The 12,046-nt window shown below is 40.7% G+C and overlaps 1 protein-coding gene across 1 annotated transcript; it reads left to right on the top strand.

Moving 5' to 3' along the window:
• Nucleotides 1-4,293: 4,293 nt before the first annotated feature.
• On the top strand, nt 4,294-10,508 carry LOC113531455 (neuropeptide FF receptor 2). The gene is made up of 3 exons (XM_026922216.3): nt 4,294-4,648; nt 9,321-9,420; nt 9,559-10,508. The coding sequence occupies exons 1-3, from the start codon at nt 4,294-4,296 to the stop codon at nt 10,487-10,489; spliced, it is 1,386 nt and encodes a 461-aa protein (XP_026778017.1). The 3' UTR covers nt 10,490-10,508.
• The last annotated feature ends 1,538 nt before the right edge of the window (nt 10,509-12,046 follow it).

Below are 12,046 nucleotides of genomic sequence, written 5' to 3'. Positions count from 1 at the left end.
TGTAAAGCTACAGCATACAAAGATATTCTAGAAAATTGTGTGCTTTCAACGTTGTGGAAACACTTTGAGGAGGGCCCACATATGGGTGTGACAGTCAGGTCTCCACATACTTTTCGTATATACAAAATTTGGGAGTAATATATGCTACTTCAGATTGCTTTAATTCCCAACATTTCATAATATTTGTGTAGTGTTCATGATATAATGTGTTCTGATTATTTAGGATCTCTTTGGATTTCTCTCACGTCCTTTGCTAAGAAGGCACTGCTTAGGGATATTGCGATGCATGTCAAGAAGGACTAATAAAAAGTGATAACACTGAGATGACCGGTATTATAGCCAGATGAGATCCATCCTAATTCTAGATTCACCAGGTGACATTAATGGCAAGATGCACACTACCAATGTACATCACCACTGTAGCAACCCTAGGTAGGCCTAGGATGAGGTAATGCAAGAGACACACACACACAGGTTTTGTTTTTGGTGTGCAGTGTACAAAAATACCCAAAAGTGTAGTATTTATAAGATTTACAATTTACACACTTTACTAACATTCTTTGTCAACTGACTGCAGGCAGTGCTAAAAGAATAAAATTATCAAAACATACACTATATGGCCAGAAGTATGTGGACACCTGACCAATCACATCCATATGTGCTTTAACAGCCCATTCCAGATTTAGCCCCCCCCTTTGCTGTTATAATAACCTCCACACTTCTGGGAAGGCTTTCCACTAGATTATTTAGCATGGCTGTGGGGATTTTTGCCCATTCAGCCACAAGAGTACTGGTGAGATTAAGCAGTGATGTCAGGTGAGAAGGCCTGGCACACAGTCAGTGTTTCATTTCATCCCAAAGGTGTTCAGTGGGGTTGAGGTCAGGGCTCTGGAAACAGAAACAGAAGGAAACAGAAAAAGCTAGTGTGGTACCTGACACACAGAATACCTACATGTACTTTACTGTCTGACTACGCCACCCCCTAAAATGGGCGGGGGAAACCCCTTTTCTCTCTGTAGTGTGGCTGATTCTAGACCCTGCCCGCAAAGGAACAGTTTACACAAGGCATGTACACAAGCTCAAATTTATTACAATTTTGAGTAGGTACAATTGCTAATGTGAAAAAGAGACGAAGGGAAACTGGCTGGAGCTTCTCAAACTAATAAGGTCGGGTCGGCACGGCACCCACAGCTCCTCTCCTAGGAGGCCCTGGTGAGAGACAGACACAGCAAACCCAACACCATACAAGCATGCAACGTACCAAACACTGCACACACAAGGTCAGTAATTACCACTACAAAATACCACACCGTGTTGCATGTTACCAGTACACACCAAAATAGTGTCCCCTCAGTGCAGCCCCCAACTGAAAGGAGCAGTAGTGAGGTGCAGATCCGGCCTTGTACAGAGAACCTATACAGAGACAAAAAAAAAGAGAACAGCCAGCTCCCAACACAATGACCACCGCGCTGGCTTGGTCAAGGCAGGGTTACACTAGACCAAGGACAAAAAAAAAAGGACAAAGCCAAAGGCAAACAAAACAACCAACAAACTAAAAAAAGACTTGTACACTGACAATAAAACAGTGGCTGGCCTGGTCCCTTTAAAAAGAAATAATTGATTATCAGTGCAGGTAACCACCAACAAGAAAACACAGATCCCCACACTAGACTACACTATTCTTCTCTATACAGCCAGAAATACATATGTATGTCCCTTGAAGTGCATGAAGCCCTTGAAGTGCATTTAGAAGTGTGTGGTAGCGGGGGCGTGGTCAAGTGTCAGCTGAGGATGGAGAGGAAGCAGGTGATATGATAAATGGAATTCCACTGAAGACCTTATAGGAGGTGAGACACGCAGCATTGTAATCCAAATTGTAGCTTGTCACAGTCAATCATATGCATGCCGGTTATGAGCATAAAATTGCAAACAAATTGACAAAGGGCAAAGCGCTCGCACATAACAACCACAAATGCTCAGCCAATAGAAATTGGCTGAGTATTCGCCCTGAGCTTTTGCCCAGATTGTCCAGTCCCTGGCCCAGATGCATGAACAGCAATATCAGGCTCTCATCTGCCTGCAGCAGTAGCAACAAGATACTGGGCTGCCCTGAAGAGCCATCTAAACATGTCCTCCTCTCCTGCATATGCATCATTAAGCTTCCTTTCCCTTCCCAGGATGAAAGTTCAGGATGATGCAGAGGTTTATCTGGAAGTGTTCATAGGGCACCACCTTGACATGTGGTTGGCCAAGGAGTGAGTAGGGGCTTTGCATCCAAGCCCTCCTGACTAGAGTTTGCTGCCTGAGAGCCAGCTGGATTATCTGGCAGCTCGGAAAGCTGAAATCAGGCAGGTCAGTCTGTCCCCAGAGGGACACCGTTGACACTTCCAATTCATTTGGTTACTGATAATTACAAAATTGAGGAAGGTCAGTGGCATCCCTGTCTGCACATTTTGACCAACAATCACTGTGACCTGATTATATGGGTTCCTCAAATATTGTCACATGACTGCTCCAGAGGGAAATCCATGAGGGGCTTGAGGAGAGCAGAGGAGATGGGACCTCATCCGCTGGAGGCCCTGCCAACTCACCACTTGACATCACATGGTTATTGTTACTTACCTAGAAGAGCATCTGCAGCTAAGCCAGCACAAACCTCACATTGCCGGGACCCACCCAGGCTTACATCTGCAGCTAACTGACCAAGCCTCAGCTAGTAAGTACCCCAGAATTACTGAGTGGAAGGCTTGGGGCCTAACTGGCATCTAATGGCCTAATGGTTAGAGAGTTGGACTTGCAACCCAAAGGTTGTGGGTTCGAGTCTCAGGTCCAGCAGGGATTGTAGGTGGGGGGGAGTGAATGACCAGTGCGGAGGTGAGACCCTTGAGCAAGACATCGAACCCCCAACTGCTCCCTGGGCGCCACAGCAAAAAAAGGCTGCCTGGGTGTGTGTTTGCTAATGTGTGTGTGCACTTTGATGGGTTAAATGCAGAGCACAAATTCGGGTCACTTCACTTTCACTTTATGCTATGTGTTTGTGTCTTACAATTTTGAGCGGCACCATAGGAACACCGCATGTGTACACCTCACCTTCACCTCCCAACACCTCTCCAATGCCTAATCTTGAATCAGGCTTTGGTGAATCAGGGCCTGTGCACTGCCCGAAGCCACCAAGGCCTAATGTATACCCCCTTGAGTACTAACTTGGCACTCGATACATTGCCTCTAGATTGGGAGAGAGGCATGGGACAGCAGATAGCTGGAGCACCTGCCCCACATTTATCTGTGAGCATTCACCCTGGAAATGTCATGGCTATCTGCGGCCCCAGAAGTCCTGCCCAGTCCCTGCTCTAGCTCTCTGGATATGGGCTTTGGTACCCCATTGAAGAGAGGAAATACAGGTTATTTGGGGTGGGAAGGGAGTTGCATCTGCCACTACACAACGCAGCCTTCAACCAACTGAGTGGCTTCAGTCAGCAAGCCGGTTTGGTGACTCAATTTAATGCCCTAGCTGAAAGTCGGGTAATGAATTGCTTCAGTGCCACCTGTTTGCTGACCTTTCTTCAGTGCCATGGAATGGAAGTGTCAGCAGTGTCCCTTTGGGGACAGACTGACCCACTTGAGCACAGCTTTCCGAACTGCCAGATAATCCAGCTGGCTCTTGGGCAGCAGACTCCAGTCAGGAGGGCTTGGATGCAAAGCCCCCACTCACTGGCCAACCACATACTGAGGTTGTGCCATGTGAACTTTTCCAGATATACCTCTACATCATCCTGAAGTTTCATCCTGGCAAAGGAGAGGAAGCTTAATGATGGATATGAGGAGGGGAGATGAAGACATGTTTAAAAGGCTCTTCGGGACAGCTACTGCTGCAGGCAGATGAGCACCTGATATTGCTGTTCCTGCATCTGGACCATCAACTGGACAATCTGTATGAAAGGACTCTGTTCCATGTCCACGGGTACACAGACAGCTCAATAATATAATAATATAATCAATAATAAATTGGTGTCAGGTGTGCAACATTAATCAACTTATCCCAATACCCCTCCCTCCTGGTGTAAACTCCCTCTAAACCACTCTCCACCTGTTACAGTTTATAAAAAATTGAAAGAATAGCAGGTGTTTTGGATGGCATGTGAGTGGATGACAGTTCCATCTTTCTTTCTCACAAGTTACATTTCTTTTAAGAACAGCTCACTAAATATGTCACTGTACTCTTCATTTTCAATGTAAATTACTGTGATTTAGGAAAATTAAATTTTTTTGTATTTTTTACTTTCAGGATTTAAAATGGCAATGAAAACTCTAGAGCTCAATTCAACGATCTCTTCTGTGTCAATCTACACTTTGGAAAACTCAGAAAAACTTATGCTGGACTCAAGCACTTCCTGTCCATTTCCTGGTGCCAATATCACCTATGTGGACTTCTACCTTCATGATCGCTCTGTGTCTGCCATCTTCATTGTGTCCTACCTTCTCATCTTCATTGTATGTATGGTTGGTAATGGAGTGGTGTGCTTTATTGTGCTGAGGAGCAGACATATGCGAACTGTCACCAACCTATTCATCCTCAACCTGGCCATCAGTGATCTGCTGGTTGGAATTTTCTGCATGCCTACCACCTTAGTAGATAACATCATTACAGGTAAGTAAGAGACTAGGGTCTGGTTATTCTTCTTTTTGTTGACTAGTTAGTCTAGTGCACCAAGTTCCAGTACATTCTTCTTTGACGACTCATGAGATACCCATTTTGTATAAATAGGGCATATATACTCACTGTCCACTTTAATAGGAACACCTTTACACCTGCTCATTTATGCAGTTATCTAATCAGTCAATCATGTGTCACCAGCACAATACATAAAATCATGCAGATACAGGTCAAGAGCCTCAGTTATTGTTCACATCAAACCTTGAGGTAGATAGGCTACAACTGCAGAAGACTCCATTTTCCTTGTTGCACATTCTTTACCTGTTATTTATACCAGCAAATGTTAGCAAAGTCTTCGCAATAAAGTTGGGGCAATGAGCAATTTTGAAAAATAGATACATCTGGACAAAACAGTCAATAAATATTAATTTTTTATTATTCAGATCTACATGTTTAAGTGTCTATGTGTCTTTATAAGCACATTATAAGTAGTATTACATGTATTTTGCAGTGCAATTTCTCCGACAGTTTTGATTTGTGCTGGAGCAACAAAGCCTAAAGTGAAGAAATAACCTTAAAAATACAAGCAATATACTGTAACAGCATGAGTACCCTCTCAACAGCCACCTACATGGGTCTTTATCACAGACCTGGTGCTGGTTGCTACGCAATGCCCTCATGCAGGTAATCAGCCTAAACGCATTGCACCTGGCCATTCCTCTTTATAATCCTTCTTGAATGCCTCACTCTATATACGGATATACGCTGATTAGACATAACGTTAAAACCACCTGCCTAACATTGTGTAGGTCTACCTTTTGCCGCCAAAACAGCTCTGACCCATAGAGACATGGACTCCACAAGACCTCTGAAGCTGTGCTGTGGTATCTGGCACCAGGATGTTAGCAGTAGCTCCTTTATGTCCTGTAGGTTGTGAGAAGGGGCCTCCATGGATCGCACTTGTTTGTTCTCCACAGGCTTGCCTTCTTCCCATAATGCACACTGGTGCCATCTCTTCCCTAGGTAAGTGACACACATGCACTCTTCTGTGGGAGTGGACCAGACGGGCTAGCCTTCACTCCCCATCATCAATAGGGAATAATCCCACGGGCATCTGTGTGCTTTGGGCACCCATGACCCTGTTGCCGGTTCACCGGTTGTCCTTCCGTGGATCACTTTTGGTAGGTACTAATCACTGTATACCGGGAACACCCCACAAGGCCTGCGGTTTTGGAGATGCTCTGACCCAGTTTTTTTAGCCATCACAATTTGGCATCCCATTTTTCCTGCTTTCAACATGTATAATTTGAGAACTGACTGTTCATTTGCTGCCTAATATATTCCACCCCTTGACAGGTTCCATTGTAATGAGATAATCAGTGTTATTCACTTTACCTGTCAGTGATTTTAATGTTTTGGCTGATAGATGTGGCTCTGCGCCATGTAAAAGAGCAGCTTCACGCTGCGCTGAGCAGTGAGTGAGTGAGTAAGTGAGTGAAAGAAGTTCAGAATTAAAGAGAGAAAAGAGATTAAAGAAAAGAAAGACAAGGAACTCAAAATTAAGAGAAAATAAATTAAAGAAAAGGAATGTAAAACTAAAGAGGAGGCTAGAAAGAGAAGATCTGATTTTGGGATAAAGATTTGAGAGGAGTCCTTTAAGTTGTGAACAACTGGTTATACTATTATTGGGTGCTTTTCAGTTCAGCCAGAGAGACGGCCATTTTGGGCTGTCATTTCCCCCCTCACCGCGATGCTCTTTGTGCTGAACTTAATATTCTGCACCTCCCACATTTTTGACTATTCATTGTCTCACACAAGGACTACTACTCTCAACAACCCTCATATGCACTGCTCTCGTAATCAGCGCCGTGGCTCGGTGGCTAGTGTTATGATGCAGCGTTCTACAAGCCTCTTGGTTCACGCCCTGCTCTTGGCAAAGGCACTCTGTACTTGTTTTGAGCTGCACTTGGTTCCCTTAATCATATATTGTCCTTTTGGGGACAAACGGGCCCTAAACTACACCTCTGCTGACACCATGTGCTAAACCCCAGAACATATACAATATGACAATGGCAGTAACTACATACCATTTATCCAAGACTTTACACCATAACTGAATCCTTCTGCTCAAAGAGGACCACAGATTCATCATTTTTATGAGGTGAAAAAGTTGAATACTCTTTTCTCTCTAACATTTTTTTGAGGCCATTGAACATTTGAGGTCAATTAGCATATGAACTAAACATATAAATTCTAAATTTATATTTACATTTCAGATTTATATTTAAGGAGGGGCAGGGTGGCTTAGTGGTTAGCACTGTTGTCTCGCACCTGTGTAGGATAAGCGGTACAGAGAATTAATGGATGGATTTATATTTAAGATTTCTATTTAGATTTAAAGTTAAATATAAATGTTAAAAATAAATATACAATTAAATCTTAAATATAACCATAAATATAAATCTTAAATGTAAATATAACTGTAAACATTAAATGTTTTGGTGTTATGCTAATTCACCCCACCCTCTCAGGTAGGCTTCACTGAGAAAACATGGTAGCGGTAGGGGTGCCAGGGTTGCACCATACTATGCTAGGTTAGGAACAACCTATCCGGTGTAAAGAGAAAGTCCACGGGTGGCAGTGTTATTTGTTTGGGTTCAGGATGCTCTTTTGAGACTGCGATGTCATCAGTACAACTGGTAAATCTGTAAATAATTCTCCACTATGAAATTACAGATGTAAAGAAGTGGAGAAGTATTTACACAGCACATTAGCGACAGCTAAGCTGGCTACCTGACTAGCTAGTGCTACGGGTGCTACCTACTTTTACATTTACCTACTTCTGTATTTTTGTACGTCTGTACACTGAAAAAAGGGAATATGTGGTCAGTCAGAAAGAGAAAATATGTATAGTTTACATAAAAATATTTAGTTTCTCATCTAAACGTGTTTTCATTGCTTATACTAAATGTAATTTAAACAAATATCTAATCTACTAGTTTGAATTATGTGGAGTGAATGTAGTCAATTAACGTAGTATTAACCTAATTAACGAAGTATTCATCTAATTACATTGTAAATATTGGGGAGGATGTTTCCACTTACAGGAAGAAATGACTAGTAGTACATTAGCTTGATCACGTGGGGTGGCCAGGTATTGCAGTGGGCAGCATCACCACCTCATAATTCCGGGGATTTCTGTTTGATCCTCAGCTTGGGTGAGTGCAGAATTTGCTACACTCGCCGATTAAACACGGACACGTTCATCCATGCTGTACAGCATCCAGTATATGCCTAATCATGCATTTCGACATCATGAGAAAAATAACTTTTGTTATCTTGAGATCACAAGAAATAAAATTAACCCATGGCCTTTCTAGACTTCTGTAGAAAACAGAAATGGTTGTGTACATTGTAGATAGGTTTACACTGTCTGCATTTAAATTTTTTCCCTTTGCCATAGCATATGTCAGTAGAAATTGGTTTAATTTCATTCTGATTATTTGCTTTAAATGGAAAAAATCTTGGTAGCCATGGACTGGTGGTGTACTACTGGTGTACTAACAACCAGACATGGCACAGATCAGCCATGGAAAACAACAGCATTGCATGACAGAAACATGAGAGCTGTGAATAAAAACAAAACAAAACAAAATAACAGTCAGTGACATAACCAACAACCTCCACAGGGCAGGGGTGAAGGTATCACAATCCACCAAGAGAAGAAATGTAGAAGCCATACCTCTAGATGCAAACCACTCATCAGCAGTAAGAATCTGAAAGCCAGATTGGAATTCACAAAGAAATACAGTGATGAGGCACAAATAAAGTACACCTGTCAGTGGATGTTGGAGGAAACAGCATCTTAGTCAGAAACAGTCATACACAATATAAAAAAAAATTTAAATAATAGGATGCACTGGATCAAGTGTTGTTTTAAACCCTGCCTAATAATGAGGGTAGAAGTGATATTGTTAAACTAAATTTGCAATGATTAAGGTGATAATTACAATTAGGACATGCAGCAGTATATTGGCAATATACAAGACTCCTGTTGGATGTTTATTTCAATGCTTGCAATATTCTCATTCATATATCATTGTATTAGTCTTTTTTTATTTTTTTTTATTTTTTATAATTGCTTTATATTTAATTTGTCACAGAAGAGTCTTTAATATGATGTATATTCTACTGCTGGTTTTATTAAATCATTAAAATTAATTCAATTCTTTTGAACTAACAAACTAACCTCCTCTACATAGCTGTGGATGGAATGTTCTTGCTCATAGTCTGATCATATCCTATGTTATGTTTCTCCAATCATTTATTAGGTTTTTAATTGATTAGTTTCCTTTAATTTGACACCCATCTATTTATCATGTATTGTACTTTTAAGGATATTTCTTTTAATTGAATGTGTAGTTATTTAGACTGAGGTACTGTCTTTCTGAGGTATTGACACAAACTGTCAAGCCATAGTAAATGTTGAACTGTAATATTCTTGTAGTTCTAATACATATTTTGATATTCGTCAGTAATTTCCCCAATTTATTCCAATATATTGTCCCAGCTATAAAATAAATTGAGTTGTATTTGATAAAAAGCAGATAAAATTTAGCTTTCTTGTGATCATTATACATCTGTTTTTCGCCAATTCCTCTGCTAGGGTGGCCATTTGGAAGTTTGGTGTGCAAGCTGAGTGGGATGGTACAAGGAATATCTGTGTCTGCTTCTGTCTTCACACTGGTAGCCATTGCTGTGGACAGGTAGAGGTTTATACAGTGTATATATAAAATGAATAAAATGTATTTTATATCTTTTTATATAGAAAATTTGCTGTACATATCCATTTTGTATTGCATCTTGTTACTCTCTCTCTTACTTGCATTGTCATTTTCTCTCAGGTTTCGTTGCATTGTTTACCCCTTCAAGCAGAAGCTGACCATTTCCACCTCTACTCTCATAATTGCAGTCATTTGGGTATTGGCCATCTCCATTATGTGTCCATCAGGTGTCATGTTGCAGGTCACCGAGGAGAGTCAGATCTCCATTTTATTAGGGGATGGCAATTCTACTCGGCCATTCTACTGGTGCCATGAGAACTGGCCGAACAAGGAAATGCGCAAAATCTATACCACTGTGCTCTTTGCCAGTATCTATCTGGGTCCACTCACCCTCATTGTCATTATGTATGCTAGCATTGGGCTCACACTCTTCAAGACAGCCACTCCCAGCCCTGCAAGCCAAGAATCTGCTTCCAGCTTTGGCTCTGGCTCCAGAAAACCAAGTGGCTATGAAACTCACCAGATAGTTTCACGGAAAAAGAAGCATGTAGTTAAGATGTTACTGGTTGTTGCGCTGCTGTTCATCCTGTCCTGGTTGCCTTTGTGGACCCTTATGATGCTGAGTGATTATGCTAGCCTGAATGAGTTCCAGCACCGGGTGATAAACATCTACATCTACCCTTTGGCCCACTGGTTGGCCTTTTGCAACAGCAGCATCAATCCTATCATTTATGGCTTCTTCAACGAAAACTTCCGCCGGGGGTTCCAAGCTGCCTTTAAACTACAGCTTTGTTCAGTGCAGCACAGCAGTAGGACTTACTTGCAACGTGTTCAGGGGAATGCTGTCCTGCCAACCAATCTGAATTTGGCAACAGGGGCTGTGTCTGAAGGCAGAGGTCCAAGCCAAGGACTGGGAATGTCTAAAGAGTTTGGTAAGAGCAATGGGAAAAGCTTGGTTAAGAACAGCCAGGTCTCAGGAAAGCAAAACCTGAAAGAGCAAATCATGATCATGGAGGATCTAGAAAAGGTATGTATAAAAGAACAGGACTGAATACGTAATACGTAACTGTAAATGATATTTGAAAAAAAAACGTAATACGTAATACCTAACTGTAAATGATATTTGAAAATTTTATGTCTTGTAAATGTCATTTTTGAAAATCTGATATAAATATTGCTAAAAATGTCTCCCCTTTTACAGTTTCAAAATTGCCTTCATATGAATATTGCATACTAGCCTACTAGTTTCTTGACTAGCATACTCGAAATGGCTGGATGAGAGAGAGAGAGAGAGAGAGAGAGAGCACCTGACCATCACACCCATATGTTGGCCTTTCCCAAACTGTTGCCACAAAGTTGGAAGCACACAGTTGTCTCTAGAATGTCCTTGTATGCCGTAGCATTAAGATTTTCCTTTATTGGAACTAAGGGGCCAAAACCTGTTCCAGCATGACAATGCCAGCAGCAAAAGGGGACCAAATCCATATTAATGCCCACAGTTTTGGAATGGAATGTTCAACAAGGCTGTGATGGTCAGGTGTGATCGTCTTACTTTTGGCCACGTAGATGTAGAGAGGATGATAGCTCTCAGACATCATTTTAATATGAAAGTCAGAGAATTTTATTTCCAACATATTTTGAGAACTTGTATACTAATTTAATTTAAAATTTAAATTTAAGTGTAATTTAAATGTATTAAAATTAATTTAAAGGATTCTGCAGTTTTATTTAGAAAGTGGGCATAGTTTATATATCAGTGGACTCGTTTTATTTTTTTGGGTTCTGTCTAAAAGCTATAAAGTTCTAAAAGCTTGTTTTTATGCAACTTTCCATCAATTAATTAATTAATTAATTGCATTGGATAGTGAGGGGGGGAGCAAAATTATATTAGTTCATTATAATGTTTCATTTTACTCCTCTGATTATGATATACACTCACTGGTTACGTTAACAGGAACACCCATAAGAATGTATGGATATCTAAACTTCATGTCATGTTTTCATTTGGAAACTCAGAAAATCAGAAATCTGATTTTGCAAGTCATTTACCATTACTACTGCTAAAGGATTAATAGCATCTTAAGCTGATTATTTAACCGATTATACAACCGACTGAGAAACACAATGAGAGTTGACTAAGAAAACTTTAGTGAAATACTTGATATTGCAAAGCATCATAACACAATAGCCCTAGGCCTTAAAAAGAACAAAAACAAGTATACTGGCAAGAACACTTCCATAACACTCAAAATTTAATCAGTTTAAAGTTCCTTAGACCCATATGCCAATTGATTTCATAAGCCACACCCCCACTGCAGGAGCAATGTGCCAAGGTGGAGAAAATGGCCATTCTCATGGCAAACAACATAGGGCATGTGCAGTCAAAACCTCAATTAACATAGGCTTAACTAATTCATAATTGACTTTTAACTGAAATGTGCCTATTTTAAAACATTTTAAATTAGCTTATTATTGTTTAGTTGAACCAAAAACATTTAAATTGAAAATACAAGCAAAATTTTATCATGTACAATTTACTAAAGGACAAATAAATATTTTTAATGTAGAGTAAAATGGCCTTTTGTCCATCATGGCGTAACTTGCATGA

Source organism: Pangasianodon hypophthalmus, chromosome 27 (assembly GCF_027358585.1).
Source record: "Pangasianodon hypophthalmus isolate fPanHyp1 chromosome 27, fPanHyp1.pri, whole genome shotgun sequence".
Classification (NCBI taxonomy): domain Eukaryota; kingdom Metazoa; phylum Chordata; class Actinopteri; order Siluriformes; family Pangasiidae; genus Pangasianodon; species Pangasianodon hypophthalmus.
Note: the sequence above shows the minus strand (reverse complement) of the source record. Positions and strands in the feature narration are given on the sequence as shown.

Coding starts and splice junctions, on each gene's coding strand:
- LOC113531455 (XM_026922216.3), top strand. CDS start 4,294: ATGGCAATGAAAACTCTAGAGCTCAATTCAACGATCTCTTCTGTGTCA. Junction 4,649..9,320: donor AGTAGATAACATCATTACAG/GTAAGTAAGAGA, acceptor TTCCTCTGCTAG/GGTGGCCATTTGGAAGTTTG. Junction 9,421..9,558: donor GTAGCCATTGCTGTGGACAG/GTAGAGGTTTAT, acceptor ATTTTCTCTCAG/GTTTCGTTGCATTGTTTACC.